The 22,030-nt window shown below is 44.3% G+C and overlaps 1 protein-coding gene across 4 annotated transcripts in view; it reads left to right on the forward strand.

The window, feature by feature from the left end:
• Positions 1–22,030, forward strand: part of MRPS27 (mitochondrial ribosomal protein S27) — a 64,283-nt gene that overhangs the window by 17,295 nt on the left and 24,958 nt on the right. The window contains exon 1 of one of the 4 annotated variants that reach the window (XM_042855909.2): positions 17,692–17,768. The exons of 2 other annotated variants lie outside the window; for them this stretch is intronic. In XM_042855909.2, coding sequence (XP_042711843.2) covers positions 17,707–17,768 — 62 coding nt within the window. In that variant the 5' untranslated portion in view covers positions 17,692–17,706. Of the gene's footprint in view, positions 1–17,691; positions 17,859–22,030 lie in introns of those variants that run through there. One more of the 4 variants, XM_065550137.1, reaches the window with a different exon arrangement.

Consider the following 22,030-nt stretch of genomic DNA (forward strand, 5'->3'; position numbering starts at 1 on the left):
CCATCCTCTGGCACTGGCTCCAGTCAAGCATGCTGATTTTGTGCAACTGAGCAACTAATATATACCACTGGTTATGCCTTAAGTAAGAGATGATAAAATAAAGGAAATATTTCTCTCAGATTTTTCCTTCTGTTGACTTTCTCTAGGTCATAATTAAATCTGCCATTTTGTGTTTGCATGTGTAAATATAGGATTCAGGGCAGCTTCTCGGTCTACTTCCTCAATCAAAAGTGTCAAGAAATAGGGTGCTGTGGTAATGATTGAGTCAGCCTATAGGAGATAAGTTATTTATCCCCTTTCAACTTTCATTGTTCTGAATAAGCTGTGTGGTTAACATACAGTGAACATTCAAGTGAAAAAAACATACTACTTTGCTAGTTCAAGAGAAATCAGGTGTCTAGTAAGCAGATTTGGCCTCCTTAGGTTAATAAAGCTTGCTCTTCATGTTGAGGGGGAAATAAATCTTAATGATCACTGAAATAAAGAAGTCAGTACTATGTATGTATTGCTATATACATTCTGATACCTACATTTTCAAAAGTAGAGAGGAGAGATTCCTGGGCAAATATATAGGTCTGTATTTGCATGTTCCTTTACCATGATTGATAATTAGATATCTGGAAGTGCTAATGGTCATTTTAGCAAATAACTGTACACACAGTTGCTGTAAGTGCACAATTACATGAAGCCTTCAGGTCTTAAATTTTGAACATTTGATACTTACTATCTCTGTTATGAGACGGGTCAGCAGGAGTACAGAGCTTCTAGCATAAAGATGTATGGATTCAAGGTGTATTAAAAATCTTATTCAATAATACTTACCCACCCCACTTCTGTAAAGAAAATAAGAAGGGCAAGGGGAAAATTGGGACACAAAGAACAGATTTAAATTTTATTAGAGAATATTTAAAAGAAATAAACGATACAGAAATTTGAAGCATTAGTTATTGGTCATTGGGGGTAACATACAGAGTATGGGGGTATGTTGGTGTTTTGGGGCTGGGCAGCACACATAGTATATACATACTGCAATGTCCCCAATGAGGGGTGGGTAACCGGTGGGCGGGATCAGGACACAGTCGATAAACGGTGAGGGTCTATCACCCATACGGGAGGTAGAGACAGTCATGGGTATAAGTAAGCGGGCTGGGTAATGGGGATGGGGTGACCCTCACGTGGCGGGATTCAGCTAGGTTTGGTGGGTTTAGGGCTCAGGGGATAGGGTCCAGCAGGGGGTGTGTGTGGGTGCACGAGGTCTCCCCGGCTCACTCTTGGTATTGGCGGTGGCCGGTGATGTGCTCGATGTAAATGTCCCGGGACCAACGGATAGCGTCCGAGACCATTAGGCGTCTCATGAGCCGCGCGTAATGACGGCCCACCCCACAGGTCCTCAGCACGCGTTCGTTACACGGGTCCCAGGCACCCAGGGCCCCAACGAGCAGAGCGTCGACGTGCACCTCGTAACCCTTAGTCCGCAGGGTGTCAGCCAGGGGGGCGTATTTTTCGAGCTTGCGGGCTCGGGCTTCGCGGAAGGCCGGGGTCCTGTTCTCGAACGGAATCGCTACGTCGACCAGGATGATCTTTTTCCCCACCTCGTCCGTGACGATGATGTCCGGGCGCAGCAGGCTGTCGGTGCCGGGGACGGCGCGGTTGACGGTGATCTCTCCCAGACGCGGGTTGATGGCCTTCACTAGACGGTCCTGGACGGCGTTGTGGCGTAGCTGCCAGGCTCTGGCGTGGGGCTTGCAGCAGCATAGGACGTGGGGCAGGGTTTCGTTGACGTACCCGCACTTCCTGCAGCGTTTGTCCCGGTTCCCGTGGCGGATGGCACCGTTGAGCGGGACGCAATTCAGCCGGGCGCGGTGGATGAACCGCCAGTCGGCGAACCGGGTGAAGCTGCCTGTGGGGAGGAAGTGGTTGCTGGAGTCCCACTTGCTGGTTACTTCGAAGACTTTACCCTGGTCCGGCTTTTTCTTCAGGGCGTCCACGTAGAGCGCGTGGACGGCGGCCTTCAGTGATCTCTCCAGCACGCCTCTGGCTCCGGGGGTGACGATGATGTTGTCCTCCGTTCCGATCTGCGGTATCAGGACTCCCAGCTCCTGCCGTTCTTCGTTCCATTCCCAGCGGCAGCCCAGGCGCTTTCCCAGCCGGCGCGTGGCATTGCGGGCGCGGGTCCACAGCGAGGCGAAATCGCCCCTGTCCCGGGCGAAGTCGCCGTCCAGGGAGCCGCTCAAGAAGGTGGCCACATCTCGGTCGGAGGGAGGTCTGCAGATTCGTTTCTCGGTGGCGGCGTGTAGGGCGGTCGTTGCAACGTTCTTCACCGTGGCGTCCGGGCAAGTCAGGAGGCGGAAGGCGTGTGTGAGGACCGCGACGTCACAGAGGTCTCCCATACGGGGGACGCCGGCACCACCGTGTCTGTGCTTGATGTATACGAGTTCGTTGCTGGCTCTCCGGGGCAGGGACATCCAGTTTTTGACCAGCTTCCGGATGGCGTTGTCCGCCTTGTTGAGGGGCACCTTTGCCACGGCGGATCCCCTCAGGACGAAGGCGATGCGGGGGATCAGGAAGGTGTTGAGGGCGTTGATCTTCTGCCACGGCGCCAGCAGGGATGTGCTTGCTTCCCCTGACAAGGACCTTTAGTCCCTCTCCCCCCTCCCCCCAAGAGACTTTGAGATCTGCTGGTAATCCTGTAGTATAATCTGGAGACTGGAGCTCTGTCCTGCTCTGCGAGGTACTGCATGCTAAGCAGAATTCAGTTTTGCTCTCTGAAAAGTGACTTGAATAGAAGAAGATATAAGAGAACAATGTCTGGCCCGGACTAGGATTTAAATGGTGTTGTGTGAGAATGTGTTAGCTAACATGTTCTAAAAAGTCTAGTGTAGACTTCAACACTTGCAAAACTGGTTGAGTTGAAGCTTAGGGGATGCCTGTGAGCGGGGGCTCCCCAGTCCTGATAGAGGTTGCAGGGTATTATAATAATCCTAATAATGATGTGGGGCAGACTATGCAGTCACAGAATGATACAGATGAAATCAGGATATCCAGAATGGAGTGTTCATCTGTGGATGACATCTTATGGTTTTTCCTCCTTGTAAGATATAGGAGGTTCACAGATGGGTGACAAGAATGATTAGAAGCATGGAAAAGCTTCCATAGCAAAGGAGAGAGAATAGATCATTTATGAACTAAGTCATCCCATTTTCCCCTATTACTCACCCAGGTCTAACTAGGATCCTGAATTAAACAAAAAACCCCACATCTTTTCAGATTACATTCTAAAGAAGAGATTAGTAGTCCAGAACAACAGTTACAGGTATTTGCTACTTATTTGAAAAAAAATCATCAACTGGGATGTAGTTATTTGCATATGCAGTTTGATTGGTTATCACTGTTTCAGACTTTAGTATGATTAACCTTTTGAGAAGATAATAGAATGGTATTGTTTTGTCACATGATTTGTTCTCAAAATGCATTAATAAACAAGAAGCCCAACAGTAAAGAAGTCATAATCCATGTGAATTGTAAATAAAACTCAATTATAACATCACTTTCCCTTTTACATTAAAATAAATGCACTAGCTTGAGGAAAGTAGAGAAGTGATATTGGCGGGATCTGCTTTATTGTTCTGCACATTTCTCACTTAGGCTAGAGTTCACATGAAGGACACATTTATAAAGAGATCTCTTCGCAGCTGGGAGGTTGTTAGAAAGCGCCTGCACATTGCACAGTGTTCAGCCAGCCATTGCCATCAGGCATAAAGGGAGCAGGGGAGTTAAAGGAGGAATAGCAACTTTAACTAGCACTCTCTCTTTTTGGGTAGTCACATCCTTAATGTTGTAAAATAACTCTGTGCATTTAATTTTCCTTTTGTTTAAAAATTAGTGGAAATGTTTAAAAAGGGAAGGAATGGAAAATATTTTTCTTTGGTGCTTTATAAGATTTACAGATTGGGTCCTATTTATGAGTAAATGGCTTGTAAATTTCATTATAACTAATCTGTTTGTGTCACTGGATGAATGCAAGTAAACAGAGGGCTCCCAAACCACCTACCATACAGCTCTATTCCTTTCACTAGAGTCTAAACCTGTATCAGTAATGGGGATCCTTTTCCATGGAGTGCCACTTCCTGTGGCACTCGCCCTGGGCCCACTTCCAGGAGGAGGTGGCACTTCCAAAGGGATGGCTGATATCCCACAACACAGGGCTGTCAAACTCATTCTGTGGAAAGGACCATATTACACTTCAATTCATGGGTTAATGTTACAAAGACCATATCGCTTATCCACAGCAAATATCACATGCAAAGATGATGGTAGAACATGGCTCATTAATAACTAAACCTTAACTTATTAGAGTTGCTATTGCGTTCAGTAAGACTCAATGCTCTTTCTTTGAAGCAGTTTGTGTGTTGTTAGCTGATTTGTGCACATAATTGCATTAAGTGTGTGCAAATTAGGAGTGCTAATATAAGGGGATTGTGTGTTGAATCATGTGGATAGATGTGGCATGTATCGGGGGACAAGTGTGTGTGTGTAGAGGGAGATGGAAAACAGGAGTGATAAGGTGGAATGGGAAGAACTGGAGGGGGCAGGACACACCACATTGTCAAAAAAAAATTTTTAGAACTAGCACAACAAGGGAAAACAAGAGAATAAGCAGCTAGAACAAGGCAGACAGTGTTTGGGTTTAATGCCAACATTTAACCATGCTAATTCAACATTTTTGTGGCACTTCAAAACATGATTTACTATTATTAATCTCTCAGCATTTTGGGGGGGAAATAAAATACAGCCAGGCTGACAATACTTGAGCCAGAATTTTTATGACTAATATTTTAACTCTCAAAAAGGAAGCTGAGCAGCTTTGAAATAAAAACGCAAAATGACCCTCAGGTACAATTCCTATATTCCAGTTCTCATTTTCCACTTTTTTCACCTCCTTCCTGACCCTTCATCACCTTATCGTACTAATCTTTGCACCTTCTTCTGTTCCATTTCCTATGCTTGGAATTCTCTTCCTTTCCTTGTTTGCCAAGCATCCGCCTTCCTCTGCATTTCTTCTGCATGACCTTTCATTAATAACCCACTGTGTATAAATCTACAGCAAATACAAGGAACCCACCATCTCTCACTCTTGATGTTACATATAGAGCTTACTTTAGATAGAGGATGAACCATTTATATGTAGTTGTGCTTGGTTTTACTGCCTATGCTTAAGTTCGTGTCCCATGCTCCCCTTCCTTTATGTACATAAAGGAAGACTATTTGTGGATGTGGCCATGGGGACACAGAAGGGAAGAGAGCCTCCTCAGTGCCCCCCTCAACCCCGTCAGAGGCTCTGGAGTGTGAAGGGCATGGGGCACCAACCTGGTCTCCATTGGATTTTCCTACCCTCCTCCCCTCCCCCCCCCCCCCCCCCAATCCAAAAAATCCCAGTGGCACAGCAGCATAAGTTACAGCAATGGAGTCTGCAATAATTAACACCGCCTCCTCCATGCTGCAGAACACTGCCCTCAATAAGGGAAACTTGAGGCCCAGGGAGCATAGCTCCCGCAGTGGCAAGCAGTTCAGATGCCCTTGGCCAGTGCATCGATCCGCTAAGACCGACCTTGATTGCAAAGGGGCTGCAGGTTTAGGGTGTGGAGCCCTGTCCCTTTTGCAGAGAGGCAGAGGTCTTTGGAGCAAGAATCAGAAGGAAATATACAGAGTTTTCACTCCCATTCTGTGGTTATTCCTACATATGGGAGTACTGGACCTTTAAATTGTAAACTGCATAGACAGGGACTTTTTGTACATTGCCAAAACAGTGCACATGCAGTAAATACAGGTACATTCCAGAGCATTGGTTAATATATTTAGTGTACTGAAATACAATATGCTTAATGTATTTAGACCTACGTAACTTTATCTGCTTTAGAACTGTGGGTCTCTAGCCATACCACGATATCCTGCGCTCTCAAGTATAGCTATGTGGAAAAGACTATGCTGCATGGTGGGGAATGTCAGTAACAAAAATATCCCATTTTTAAGCATGACATCAGTGGCTTGCAGTGCTCCTCTTTTTGTTCTCTTTTGAATACCTATTTTCTTGTTACTGTCTGACTTAAAATCCTTTCATCGCCTAGCATCCCAACATAAGTTCTAATCAGAATTCAAAACACTTTCTGTCTGCATCAAAGGCAGACTGTTTGCCCCACTTTGTCCTGTCTTACTGAAATGTCACTTTTCCTCAGTTAATGACTGTTTTCAGATGATGTAAATAGTAGTATATTGGGGCTGAATTTTTTGCTGTCATAACTTCATTGATTTAAGGCTTTATGCTAGCAGAGAATGAGTCTTAGTGTATCAGAGAAGTAACATGGAATTTGTACTTTATAGGCTGTTTGTTTGTATTAAGCACACAACCATAATGTTGAGGTTGAAAATGTGATATATAAAAAGGTACCAATCCAACATCCTACATCTACTGTAGATGAGTCAGCTTTGGTTTAAAATTAAGAACAATGTTGATACGATATGTCTGAGACTTAAAGCAGCAGGAACATGAATATACTGTGTAAGAATACAATTTTTGTGGAGCGTTTTATTGGCCCTGCTGGTCTGATATCTCTGTGGGGATATGAAACTTTGTCCTTTGAAAAATGCAGGTACTTCCATAGATTTGACTGTGTATTACAAGATTAAAAAAAAAACTGATTATAATTGCAAAATAATGCAATATCAAGCTATAGAGCTTTTTATGTATTCTATTCTTATAGCTCTGCTGGTAGCAAATTACATTTTTTAAAGCTTAATTTCAGCTCTCAAACCATTTCGGGACCACAAAAGTCTACAGATGCATGAAATTAACTTTGTTTCTCACAGTGCCAAAGTATCGATCTGATCTAATATTCCATGTTACAAAACAAATTTCATCTGAAGTGAGCATGCATGCATGCCTCTGTATTTGCTGCCACAGATTAGGTTAGACACTTTTCTGCAAGTCAAACAGCTGAAGGTTAGTTGGAGCCACCCAGAATGTTACTTAATAAAATGATCACCATGCACTAAATAAAAATTTTGCTCCTGCACTTTGTCTAGGTGTATTATTTTTGTACTACTATGATAGTTTCACTTTGTAGTATATGCACATACTGGTATTTCATAACATTATTGCAACATATTACCATGCAAACTAGGGACCTAGTATTGTGAGATGCTTAATTCTTCCTTGAGATGCCATGAAGCCACACCTCCGATAGACTCCAGTCAGGGTCATAGCAACATCATAGGAGCACTGGTCCCAACCATCTATGGTCTTTCAGAGTTTGTACATTGCATTCCTGAGTTCATAAACTCTGCAGGAATCATTGTAGATGGTAACCAGCCTCTAACCATCAGGACCCTAAGCACTTCAATCACAGGGTCTACAAATCTCACAATCTTCAGTGCTCACTAAAAACCAAATGCTACAGCCCCTACTCACCTGAGTAGCTGCACTTAAATCACTGGAGCTGTTTGCATAAGTAAGAGGTGCAAGACCCCCCTCACAGAAGAATCTTTAACAGCATTGAAAAGTTCTCTTTTCCTGTAGCACATAGTTTTTCAATTATCTGATCAACTCAGTCTAGCCCTGTACATTAGTTCTCCCTCAGACCTGGTGAATGTACTGAATTTGGAGTTTCTAGATTACATGTACAATGGCCAAAAAAGGTAGACTAATTGCTTTTTAGGAAGTAAAGTTTTGAGGTTAACAGTTGAAGACCTGCAAATGGTTAAAACAGTGTGTGTATATAATAATTGGCTAGGAGAGCTCATGCAAACTTCAGGTGGAAAAAACCCTTTACTGGGGAAGCGTCACTTAGCTTAATAAAAGGAAAGACTCTCACCTTGTTAATTGAGCAGTCATTTCACAGACTCCAGAGCTGTTCAACCACATGAGAAATGTAGCCAAAAAGTAGGGATGAAATCCTTGCCCTGTTGAAGTCAATGGCCATACTGCCATTGACTTCAGTAAGGCCAAGATTTCACCTCATGCCAATACTGGGTAATGGAGAGTATTGGATAAATATGGTCACTCCCAATGAGGGACCGAAGAGTGAGTTGAAAATTAAGGACCAGATCCTCAGTGTAAATTAGCATAGCTCCATTGAAATTAACTGAGCAATGCCTGATTACACCAACTATGGATCTGGCCTTAAGTGTCTTGAATCATCATAGTGACTGAGAAAAGAGGCTGGTTTTATACCAGAGGGGAAATACTCAATATAGAATAGGTTAGGTACATTTTCTTGTCACATACTCTGCTAGCTATTTGTTGCCATACTTGCAAAAAAAAATAACAAAACATCTTTTTCCTGCCAGCATCCCAAAACATTTTGTATATTAGATGAAATCAGTAACAGGTTGAAATGCAACGTAAGAGGCATTTTACAGTCAAATCTTGAGATGTGCTGATTACTTCTGCTGCCTGTGGAAGTCGTTGGGAATTACTAGCCATTTTAGATGACAATTTCCTAATTCAAAAAGTATTGCAGCCAACCCAGGGAATTCTATATTAGACCTCGTCCTAACAGATAGAGGAACTGATCACAGAATTAAAAATTAATGGTAGCTCAGGTACAAGTAATCATGACTTAATCACATTTACATTGTGCAAGCAGAATATAGTCCAGACGAATATATATCCTTGACACTTTAATAGGTCCAGTTTCAAAATAACTGAGCCAGATCCGTTGGAAGGAAGAATTTAATCAGAAAAATGTGAATGATAATTGGGAATCCTTTAAGAACTCCTTACTAGATGTCCCAAAAGCCACATATCAAAGAAGAAGGCTGTACTGATTAAAAAATAGACTTGATTTAGAGGGGAAGTTAAGGCAGCTGTAAAAATAAATAAAAACAAATGGAAGAAAAGGGTAAGTTGATAGTAATGAACATACATTAGAAATCACGAATTTTTTGAAAATTGATAAGGGAAGTAAAGGGACACAAGAAGTCTATGGCCAGCAGAGTTAAGACTATAAGAAGGCATATTTTAAATATTAGAAACAAAATAATCATGACAATGGTATTGATCAATTACTAGATGCAACTAGAATTATCACTAATAATACAGAAAAGGCTGAAGTGTTCAATAAATGTTTGGTCTATATTTGAGGGGGGAAAGCAGATGAAATAGTCTCATCATACGGTGATAACACTCTTTCCCTTTCACTAGTATCTCTAGAGCAGTGGTCCCCAACCTACGAGCCACGGAGGACCGTGGCATCCGACGAGCATCCGCCGAAATGCCGACGACAGATGGCAACGTCAATAGGAGTAGCCGCCAAAATGCCGACGACAAGCAGTGTCATCCAGAGGTGTCGCCGCCGAAATGCCGCTGGCTTCTCTGCGGCATTTTGGTGGATGCTCGTCCGCCGGCCAGTATGTGGGGGCACTTAGACGTCCTGGCAGGCGCCATGGTGCCCGCGGGCACCGCACTGGGGACCCCTGCTCTAGAGGATGGTAAATAGTAGCTACTGAAGTTAGATATTTTTAAAATCAACAGGTCCAGATAACTTGAATCCAAGAGCTGGCTGAGGAGATTGCTGGACTGCTCATGTTGATTGTCAATAAATCTTGGATCATTGGGGAAAAGGGTAAATAGGATGACCCAGGTAATAATAAGCTTGTCTGCCGGGCATCAATTCTGGGCAAGATAATGAAGCAATTGATACAGGACTATATTAATAAAGAATTAACAGGGTAATATAATTAATGCAAATCAACATGGGTTTATGGAAAATAGATCCTGTCAAACTAGCTTGCTTTTTTTTTATGAGATTAAAAGTTTGGTTGATAAGGTAATAGTGTTAATGTAATAGACTTGGACTTATGTAAGGTGTTTGACTTCATACCACATGACATTTTGATTTAAAAAAATCCTAGAATGATAAGATTAACACGGCACATATTAAATGTATTAAAGACTGCCTAACGGATAGATCCCATTATGTAACTAAACAGGGACTCATCACTGAGGGTGTGTTTCCCTAAGGGTCCCAATTCTTGACTTTATGCTATTTAACATTATCATCAGTGAGCTAGAAGAAAACATAAAATCATGATAAAGTTTGTAGATGACACAAAAATTGTGAAAGTAGTAAATAATTAAGAGGACAGGTCACTGATTCAGAGCGATCTGGATCACTTGATAAACTGGATAAATGTATACAACTATCCTGGGAAGCAGTGACTGAAAAGATTTGGGGCTCATATCAGATAATCAGTTGAACATGAGCTCCTAGGGACACTATGGCCAAAATGTGATCCTGGGATGCATGAACAGGAGACCCTTAAGTAGGAAGAGGGAGGATATTTTACCTCTGTATTTGGCATTGCTGCAATACCATGTCCAGTTCTGCTGTTGATAATTCAAGAAACATGTTGATAAATTGGCTAGGCTTCAGGAGTAAAGGATTAGAAAATATGCTATACAGTGATAAGCTAAATAGATTGAGCTCCTTGAGTCTAACAAAGATAAGGTTAAGGGGTGACTTGATTACAGTCTGTAAGTACCTACGTGGAGAACAAATATTTAATGATGGCTTCTTCAGTCTAGCAAAGAAAGGTATAACATGATTCAATGGCTGGAAGTTGAAAGTAGATGAATTCAGACTTGAAATAGACATACAGTTTTGACACTGAGGGTAATTAACCATTGAAATATGTAACAGGCTCACTCACCATAGAAGCGTGCCTCCTTCTGGCTCATCTAGGGATTAGCTCTCCATGAGTCTGATGCCCCCCCTCCTTTGCTTGTTTGCCCCATAGTCAATTTCTCTCACTTTTGACTCAGTTGCTCCCTCTTGGTAACAGCTCTCCAGCCAGGTCACTATAGTCCTTCCGTTCCAGGGTACCAAAATCCCAGCCTTCCTATCCACTGCCCAGTCTGTGCCACTTGCCCAGTGGCCAATAGGGGAACCTGGGCCTGTCCACTACTCTGGGTTCCAGCCCAGGGACTATTTGCCTAGCAACCAACATCTGTGCAAGTTCTGACCTTGTTGCTGTTTTCCTGGGCCTTTTCCTACTTTTCTTCCCTATCTTCTGGCCCTCTGAGTTACCACTGGGGCTTCTTCTTCTCCATGTGATTACTTCACCCCCCCGGGCTCTTGCCAGAGTTATCCCAGGGCTTACTCTCCTTCTAGACCTCTTCCTTGTACCTAGCTGCCTTCCTTTTTCTCTAAGGAGTGACTGCAGAGCTCCTTCTTATAGCCTTCTCTTATTACCAGTTTCCTCTCTTTATAAGCTTATCCCAGCTAGGCTTCCTAAGCCGTTAGGCCTGATAAGGCCCAAGCTTTCCTCCAGGTGCAGCCTATAAAGTAAATTGGCCTCTTTTAACCAGCTCTGCCTTGCGTGGCGTGGCCACCCCATTACAAAATAATTTGCCAAGGGTTGTGGTGGATTTTCTATCACTGACAGTTTTAAAATGAAGGTGGGATGCTTTTCTAAAAGATCTGCTCTAGGACTTATTTTGGGGAAGTTTTGTATCCTGTATTACACAGGAGGACAGACTAGATGATCACAATGTTACCTTTTGGCTTTGGAGTCTCTGAGTTGCTGCAGCACGTCTCAGGACTTGGCTCTTATTCTTCCCAAAGTTAAACTGGAGTGCATTCAATATCAGTCTGAAGGTTATTTTAGAGCCCGGACCCACAACAGCAAAAAGCCCTACTGGAGACAGGTTGTGAATTATATTTTAGAAAATTTAAGAGATCAGCCATAGACAAAATAAAGTTGCAGCCAAAAAACGTAGAGAGCAAGTAGTTCAGATGAATATAAATGAGCATAATATGAGATTCAGAAAAATCTTGTTAAGAGGCAGAGATGTGTCCAGAAGCCAGTTCAGACATCTAACTGATTTTTGTTGCACTTTTCAAGTTACTATAGTAGAAATAAATAATAATGTCCATAGACCCCAGTCAGGGCTAGGGCCCCATTGTGCTCTCTATCTAGATCTTCACAGTATTTAAAGGTCATACATACACTTAGAAAGACATGGTGCCTGCCATGAACATCTTAAAATGTTCACCTGAGTATCCACTGGAATACGGCGTTATTGCTTTAAAAAGGAAGACCACACCTCTTCATGCTCCACTGAAGCTACTATTTTGCAATGGTCACACATACCCAGATGGCTTCCTTTATCCAGGCCAAAGATTGTAGCTACTAACTTAATTTTAGGATTTTATTAATCTGTTTGGAAAGCCATGGTTCTTAGGAGGTTTTAAAAAGCCTGCCTGGAAAATAAATCAGTGCTAGTAACTGTTTTGACTCACCAGTGCATAATATTTTAGCTGTGATCACAGGCACATGAATGTGATATGAACACATGTAGTACTTTCGCCCATTCTGCCTGTCTGCTCTGTTTTTGTATGCAATGGGTAACATGACATTTATAAGCCTTATGCACTATGAATGCTTCAGAGAGCTGGATGCTTGTAAATGTCAGTTCACTGTCTGAATACAAGAGCTGAGGAAGCCAGCACAGTGGGGAGGAATAACTTTGTATACACACACTTGCACCATGTTCTGAGGCTCATCAGCAATCACAAACCCAACAAGCGTGTCATATTTTCTGACTACCAAACTTGACAGTGTTCCTTTTCAGATGGGAAAGGAAAGGACAATAAAATATCCCCCTGTATTTTCAAGTCATTTGTCTGCGCTTTGAGTCACACAGTCTAATTGAATGTTCATGGGAATTATGCAGCTTGCAAAAACCGACAACTCTGAACATTTATCCAGTAATATATACAGAAATTCAAGTTAGGTTCTTATTGTCTCTTTTTAAATAAAAGCCTTGACTTTTTTTTTAAAGAACTGTGTAAAATGCAAAACTAGCCATATTCCTTGTGTAAGTATGCTTGTTAGATTAAATTCAATATTTGATAAGGAAATACCGGTATATTAAGCAGTTGCTGTAAATTCAAGAATGTAGTGTTTCCCCACCCCACCATTAGTAAATTAGTAACAATACATATCTGTAAGTTGTATTAACTGTGACTTACTATTGACTTTCGGGCTTTTACCTTTATTTCCCCTCCACACACACACTATTCTTTTGGCAAAATGCTTGGACCAGCTCTATCATTATTAATTGTTTGGTATTCACAGTAAGTTTGGCACAGCACAGTACAGTAATAAAGACAGCCCCTGTCCCAAAAAAATTAAGAAAAGGCTAGGCACATAGAAGACAGGATGTACTGGGAAATCTACTGGATAACTTAGTTTGGATGTGGGGTTGGATTGTTTATTTGTCTGTTTTTGTTTTTGATGAACTCAAGGTTTGGGTTTTGTTTGGTAACTGAACAAAAGAGTTAAATAGATGAGTGGTTTGTAAAGAAGGAGATACAAATAGATTGCTGTCCAGTTCTATGATCAAATCCTTAACTAGACTGCATTACTTACATTCTTCTTTGAGTGATTGTTCACGTCCATTACACATTAGGTGTACGCGCGCCGCGTGCACGGATGTCAGAAACTTTTTCCCTTAGCGGCTCCCGTCGGGCCGGCAGGGCCCCTCCCTCCCGCCAGAGCGGCGCCCCGCTCTAGGGTATATATATCCCTGCAGGCCCGACCCCCTTCAGTTCCTTCTTACTGTCCGTGGCGGCGTTGGAACAACTCTGTCTCTCGTCTGAGAGTGCCCTTAGCATAGTCGTTAGTGTTATCTTCACAGTTATCAGCTTTTAGTTGTTAGTGTTAAGCTTAGCAGTTAACAGTTCTTTAGAGTGCTTAAGTTCTTCAATAGTAGGTATTTGGTCAACCCCGGCACCGGCCCTGGGCGGCGGGGCATGCCGCACGCCCAAGGCTTCAAGGCTTGTGCCACATGCCGTAAGCCTATGCCATTGAGCGACCCTCACGACTCGTGTCTCCGTTGCCTGGGGGAAACACACCAAAAGGAGCGCTGCAAGATCTGTAAGGCCTTTAAGCCCAGGACTAAGAAAGAAAGAGACTTTCGCCTTAAGCAGCTGCTCATGGAGACGGCGTTACAGCCCTCCACTTCGACGGCACCGTCTGCCTCGGTGCGGAGTGCCCCGGCATCGGTCAGGGACCCGGCGCTGGCGGGACACCCGAAGCCCACGGCACCGATTCAGCAAGGGCACCTCCGGCATCGGTCGTCTTCGCCGCCGAAATCTAAGGGCCAACCCAAGGCCCGAGGATGCTCCCCGCATAAGAGGGCAGCGCCCGCGAAGACCTCGAGTGCGCCTAAGGCCGTTACGGCCCCGGCACAGGTCCCGGTGTCAGTGGCTCCGGCGCCTAAAGGCCCGTCGAGCCCCGGGATAGGCGCGTCGAGTGGGGAGGAAGGGCTGGAGGAGCTCTTGGAACAGCCCTCCACTCCGGACACATTTGAGGCAGCAAAGGACGTAATTGAATTGTCCGTTGAGGGCCCTCCCCGGACTAAGGACACTCCGCCGCGACTGCCATCCAGAGGCAAGCCGGCGATGGTGCGCCCATCACGGTCGCCATCTCGGCACCGTTCACGGCATCAGTCCCGGTCGAGCTCCGCCTCAATGGACTCCCGGTTGCCCTCCGCGCAGAGAGCTCCACAGCCGTCGGTCCTCAATAAGAGGCAGGCACCGACCCAGCAGCCGTGCTCGAGTCGGCACCGGGACGTGTCGGTTACACAATCCCAGAGACCGACCACCCGTAGTTGTTCCCGATCCCGTGGTCACCGGTACCGATCCAGGTCCAGATCGGCGAGGCGATACTCCAGGTCCCGGTCGCGGAGGCACTACTATCCAACCCCGGACCAGCACCGTACCACGGCACCGCCGTGGCCTTCCAGATCACCGTCCGTAGTGTCGGAGACTGACGGGCCAGTACGGCGGATATGCCCACAGGGCACCGGCCAGTAGAGACTACGAAGCCTCTTGGCATCCTCAATGGGACCAGCAGGGTCAATGGCCATTCTGGACACCTTGGGCCTACCACCAGCAAGGCCCCCCGTCTGGGGCCTCGAGATCTGGGCCATCAGGGCATCGGTCCCGCTCCCCGCGGTACCGCCCGCCCTCTCGCAAGGAGGCGACAATCTCCAGACCGCAGGAGCGTGAAGGAGTGGACTCGGCACCGAGCACGGTGCCGTCTCAGTCCCACGCCATGGGACAGGCTCCAGAGGAGCAACCAATCGGGGAAGGGCAGGAAGGTGAAGATGGGCAAAAGGCCCCGACCTCTACCTCCTCACCGGACGAAGCCGTAGCGGGTACAACTGTGTCTGGTCCTCCCCCGATTGATCTTCGGGCGCACCAGGACCTGCTCCGCCGTGTAGCCCTCAATCTGGGCTTGCAGGCTGAGGAGACGGTTTCCCCAGGTGGATCTCTTCGCCACCAAGGACAACAGACAATGCCCTCAATTTTGCTCTTTCCAGAACCTCAGCCTGGGATCGTTGGCAGATGCCTTCGCGATTCCGTGTGGAGGGAGCCTGAGGTATGCCTTCCCTCCATTCCCACTCATCCACAAAGTCCTCCTCAAGACCCGCAGGGACAAGGCGACAATTATCCTCATCGCCCCGGCGTGGCCACGACAACATTGGTTCACAACCCTGCTGGAATTGTCCCTAGCCGATCCGATTGCCCTCCCCCTCCATCGCGACGTCGTCACACAGGACAGGAGTCGCCTGCTTCACCCGAACCTACCGTCACTACATCTCACGGCGTGGTATCTCTCTGGCTGAACGATGCGGAGCACAGGTGCTCCCACCAGGTCCAGCAAATCCTCCTTGGTAGTAGGAAACCCTCCACGAGAGCGACCTACCTGGCCAAGTGGAAGAGGTTCTCCCACTGGTGCGAGCCTCATCACATACAGCCTCTGCAGGCCTCAGTCCCATCAATTCTGGATTACTTACTGCACCTCAAGCATCAAGGGCTCGCCCCTGCCTCAATTAAGGTGCATCTGGCTGCCATATCGGCGTTCCATCCGGGGGAGTTGGGAGTGTCAGTGTTCTCCAACCCCACAGTAGCCCGATTCCTCAAAGGTCTGGAGAGGGTGTTTCCCTATTCGCGCACACCGGTCCCTGCGTGGAATCTCAACCTGGTCCTAACTAAGCTCATGGGGCCCCCCGTTCGAGCCCCTAGCCTCTTGCTCCCTCATGCACCTGGAAGGTGGCGTTTTTCGTGGCCATCACATCGGCCAGGAGCATTTTGGAATTGAGAGCCCTCACTTCGGAACCCCCTTATACAGTTTTTCATAAGGACAAGGTGCAACTAAGGCCACACCCTAAATTCCTTCCAAAAGTGGTCTCACATTTTCACATGGGGCAAGACATTTGTCTACCGGTGTTCTTCCCTAAGCCCCATACGGACCCTAGCCATCGCAGCCTGCATACCCTCGATGTCCGTAGGGCCTTGGCTTTTTATCTGGAACGGACCAGGTCATTCCGCAAAACACCTCAGCTGTTCATTGCCATTGCAGAACGAATGAGAGGCCTACCTATCTCGACGCAATGCTTGTCAGCATGGATTGTGCGTTGCATACGCACGTGCTATGAGCTAGCCAACCTACCAGCCCCAGAGATCCGGGCTCAGTCGACTAGGGCCCAAGCGTCCTCGGCAGCTTTCTTGACGCGGGTTCCGATCCAGGAGATCTGTAAAGCAGCCACCTGGTCGTCCGTGCATATGTTCACAGCCCACTACGCGATCCATCACCAGACCAGAGAGGACGCGGTGGTTGGAAGGGCTGTGCTTCAATCAATTGTACCTTGACTCCTACCCGCCTCCAATGGTAAGCTTGTGAGTCACCTAATGTGTAATGGACGTGAACAATCACTCGAAGAAGAAAAAACGGTTACTTACCTTCTGTAACTGTTGTTCTTCGAGATGTGTTGTTCACGTCCATTACACTTCCCACCCTCCTTCCCCTCTGTCGGAGTCACCGGCAAGAAGGAACCGAAGGGGGTCGGGCCTGCAGGGATATATATACCCTAGAGCGGGGCACCGCTCTGGCGGGAGGGGGGGCCCCTGCCGGCCCAACGGGAGCCGCTAAGGGAAAAAGTTTCCGACGTCCGTGCACGCGGCGCGCGTACACCTAATGTGTAATGGACGTGAACAACACATCTCGAAGAACAACAGTTACAGAAGGTAAGTAACCGTTTTTTACTTCATAGCACCCAATAGGGTGGTAGGTGCTGTATAAGAAACAGATGGTCTGAGTCTCTCAGAGCTGACACCTGGACATCATACCTGTCACAAAAAGTGGTGTGACAAACAGCAGGAAGGAGATGGGGGTGGAAAGATGAGTTACTACAGTAAAATCGGGCAGTTGCTGAGGTTGATCTAATTTTAAAATAAAGACTGTGATGAATGTTATTGACTCACTTATTGGCAGTATCACAAAAAATGGGAGTTTTCAGAAGGATTTAAATGAGGAAATGCTAATTGCCTGTCAGACCAGCTCACAAAGGGTGCTCTGTACTAGAAGCTGGCTTGGAAAAAAAAGCACGGAGGTGTTAGCGGGAGAATTGGATTAAAGGAGTCCTCTCCATGGGCAGAGTGGTGGGAGTGGGAGCAAGATGGTAAGAGATAAGGCTGGATAAGTAGGGGAGTGGCAAAATTATATACGGCCTTGAAGGCAAGGACAAGAAGTTACAATTTATACCAAGGAAAAGGGGAGGGCTAGTGGAGAGATTCATTGGGGTTAGTGAGGTCAGAGGAATGTTTTAGGAAGATAATTTTAGCTGCTGCATTCTGGATGGACTGGAGAGAGGCAGACAGTGTGGATGCTGGGGAGGCTGGAAAAGAGGGGGTTGCACAGTAAGTGGGGAGCTGATTGGAGCATGGATGAGATTTTTTTGTAAGCCGGACAGAAAGGCTGGATCTTCAAAATGTGGAGAACCAGCAAGAGTGAGTACAACCTGGATGCGGGAAGCGAACGAGAGGAACAAGTTAAAGATGTTTGCCAGATTATAGACCTGAGCGACGTGAGGGGAGGTGGTAACGTTAACAGTATCAAAGAAGGAAGAGGAGAGAGGTGAACCCATTACCCGGAGCTATAATACAATATGGCCTTGACAATATTGTGAAATGTAATATTGTTCAGTTAATAGTACAATAAGGCTTTTCTACTTCACTTACTATACATGATAAACTTTAGACATGACTGTAATGTTGAGATACAGCACTGATTCAAGGTAAACAGCCCAGTAGCAGCCTTCAGAGAGAGTGGTCAGATAAGGATTTTGTCTCCTATGAGTGAATTTTTCTCTGTATTCCCCTAGGTGGGAAGGCTAAGGCATCTACTAACATTACACTAACATTTTGGAAATAGCTGCAATTTGTGGCCAAAACATCAAATGAGCCTGAATCAATTGGTCAATGTTACGTGTGCGCTTAATATGAAAATCTCATTTGTATTCCTTAGCAGTTCATCTCATTCATTCTAGCTCTGACACCACTCTGTTAATGTTGAGTTCAGGTAGCAATGCATAGTGGAATCAGATTGTCATAGTGAAGAATTGTGAGTACAGAATAGTAAAGTAAAAACCATGTTCATCTGCCACATGGACTCTTGTTATGAGATGGGGAGCATGGACAGGGAAATGGTATCACCCACTTTGGATTAAAACATTTTGAAGTGAATAAACATAGTAGTGAATTTTTAAATTTGGAAATTGGTTCATGCCAGTGTCACTTAAATTTTTTTGGTAGCAACTGTGAAGTTCACCTTTGAAAGGTTAAATCATCTTATAAAATCTGTTCAGTAGTTATGTTGTTGCAGCACTGCCTTTGTGTGTGTGTGTGTGTGTGTGCGCGCGCGCGCGCCTCTGGGGCATCTGGTGTGAAAGTGAATGACATTGCAGAATAAATGGCTTGGTCTCAACACGCTAATTCAAGTTTCTGGTACAGAAGCCAGAAAAAAAGGTTACTGCATAATCTGCACGGATTCAACTTTGGCCCCTGCGATATTCTAGTGTGTAAGCAGTTGTGGCAAGTGGCACAGTTTTAAACTAGCATCCAGTCTGTGCCAAAAAGAAATTATGTGAAGTACTGGTAATTTGAATAGAATAAGCAGATTTTGCAACACGTCTATTACAACGTGAAGGCTTTCGAGGTGACAAAATTGGTCATTTCTCCCTCTCAGACTAAATTTAGTCTTACATTAGCCACCATCAAAAGTCAGTATTTAGAAGCGCTTCCCACAGTAATTTATTGCAGTTTTTTCTGTTCTTGGAATAGAAGGTCATGGTGCAATGCAGTATTTGTTGGCAATATTTACTTTTTAATGGCATCCATAATGTATTACTTTATAATGTGAAATAGAAAGGCATGCAGTAGTGGTCTGAACACAGGACTGGAATCCTGGAACCCCTGAGTTTTAATCCTAACTCTAACACAGATTCTTTCTTTGGCCTTAAGCAAATTATTTAATGGTCCTCTCAGCTTAAATTTTTTAGGTATAGACCATTCCTAAGTTAAAGCAAACTAAGTACCTTTTAGTTCACCCCAGCAGTGTCCACAAAGGGGAGTTAAAGCACAGCATGGTAGTGTGCGCTACAGTTCACACCCTGTAGTCTAAACTGTGGGACCATGTAGACATAGCCCTTAGGTCTTCCTTTCCTCCTGCTAGGCAGCACAGCTTTTGTTACCACAAAGTAAAAAGTAGGCCATCACTTGTAAAACTCATTTTTTAAGCAGCTTTTCAAACTTTTCAAAGCAGCTAAGTATGGAGGGTTGGCCATAGGCTGAAATATTGGCAATCTGAGCAAATGACAAGCAAGGAGCTGAAAAATAAAGCTGTCATCCTCTAAAAATGAGATCCTTTGATAGCTAGTGATTGAGTAAAATAGAGTTTGAAACATACCTTTTTAACACTCTGTAAATTAACAATAACTTGCAATACGCGATTAGCGGAGGCAGGGAGTGGATTTAGTTGGCTTGTTGGCAGCTTTGGAAGGCTTCCTCTCTCTCTCTCTCTCTCTTTAATTGTATAATGAGCCCAGATGGGAAGGTGATGACTGCAATAGAAATTTAAGTACATTTTCAACAACATGTTTACTTGTTTTTGAAAAATGTATCTGGCTGATAACTTGTGTGCCAAGTTTCAGACAGATGGAGAATCAGTCAGGACGGCAACAAGCATCCAGACAGGTTGAATGATTAAAAGGGCAGAAGGAAAAAGTATTTTACTTACATTTGCTGTAGTTTTATAGCCTTTGTGTCTAATTAATTTTCAGAGATACGCAGATAAGCAATGGCTCCATACAACTACCCTTTTGTCAAACCTTAATACAAATAAGTTTTAGCCTGACACTTTGCAATTGCTGAGATTCAAAAACCTCCCAAAAGCAAGAAATCTAAAGTGTTGCTCAGTTCATCATTTTATAACCTGTATTTCCATGCCAGTATACCAGGGGAAGGTATAATTAATGCAAGTGTTGGTTATAAATTAGACTTTATTATGGTTGTACTGGGACTAAGAAAGGCACTAGAGAATATCTTCTCATAGAGTCGCTATAGCAACAGCTCACCCCATCATAGTCCATGTTTTCCTGAGCCTATCGTACTCTGCATCTTAACACTAGATTATTAGTTGCATTTGTATTCAAATCTGTTCATTTTCAACTGTAAAAGCCCAGATGTATTTTTAAGAAGCAGAATTCCTAGGAGCTGTGTCCTTAACTGTCAGTAAGATTTTTTTTATGTTAAGAAAAGGTTTTTTCCATTTAGTTTCTTAACTGCTGCACCTCAAAGGAGTTTCAGCTTTATACCTAAAGTAGTTTTGGTTCTTCATACCTGTGACAAGAAATTCTGATTTCTTCTCTCCTCCTATCCCTATTCCGTTAGGATTGAGAGAGAAGGATATGGATAATCAGATATTCTGTTCATCCTAAGGACAGGGACAATAGGGACCGTATTTTAAAATTTGGATCGCTGTCTTTCATCAGGGGTTTATCCCTGAGCAACAAGGAGTGAAATTAATCTCTCTCTAACGCATCTTTCTGTCATGAAGAGAATCTGAAAAAGTAAAATCCAAAAGATATTTGTTGATTAGTTTGTGTTTAAATTTAAAAAAAAAAATTTAAACACTGCTAAAATAATTGGCTTACATTCTACAGGAAATTAGGCTAAATGCTATCTTCTGAGTTTATTAGTAGTACTGTATTTACATTTCCACAGTGCTTTTCTCCTGTAGGCTCCCAAAGTGCAATATAAACTGCACAGCAAACAGCTGGGAGACATAGCTTTAATTCAGTCACTTATCTGCGTTAAAGGCAATATGTCTTGTCTGTTCTAGACTTTTTAAGGCATGTTAGTTAGCACCTTTAAATCCTGGTCTAGACAAGGCCTGAGACTGAGGAACTGTTATTCTGGGAATGAAAAACACCCGCAGTCCCTTAATCAAAATCATGTTGAGGAGGGCTTGAGGCATGCTGAGAACCTTGTTTTGAAAACCAAACTTTTGTCGATACATCTTAAGACTGATCACTACTGTATTGTTTCATATTGTTCTGAAGAGATGTGGCCATTAGAAGATTCTGAAGGAACTGCAGTAACAGCCAGGGGAGTTTTCCATCGATTGAGAAAGTATCAAATCCTGAAGGGGGCACCTTATGTGTTCCCTCTCCTTGGTTTTACAAGTTGGAGGACCTGTCTTGCTCGACTTCCATCAAGTTCACTGCCAGTGGATGGATGGCTAAATTTGTAATATACTTTTCCGAGCCAAGAATTTCAGAGCCACGATGGTCCTTTGGGCTTTGCTGCCGATTCTAGAACTGCTGCTGTTACTATTTCTTTCCTAATGCTTCTTTTGTGTGTTTTTATGAAAACACAGTATTTCCTTTGTCTTTGTGTAGTGAGTCTCCATTAATATATTGTTATGAAATGAGTAGCAACTCTTATGATTTTTTGCAACTGCTTGACAATCCTGTTTTTCTCTCTAAACATAAGATTGTTCTTTTCTGTTTTGTTCAGAGAGCTGCATTGTATCTATCAAAAGAAAGAGGAGCATTTGAAATGACATAAGGCTAAAGATTGACAACATTGGGCATAAGTGCTTGTTGTATCAAAAATTCAGC

This window comes from Chrysemys picta, chromosome 6 (assembly GCF_011386835.1).
Source record: "Chrysemys picta bellii isolate R12L10 chromosome 6, ASM1138683v2, whole genome shotgun sequence".
Taxonomy (NCBI): Eukaryota; Metazoa; Chordata; order Testudines; family Emydidae; genus Chrysemys; species Chrysemys picta.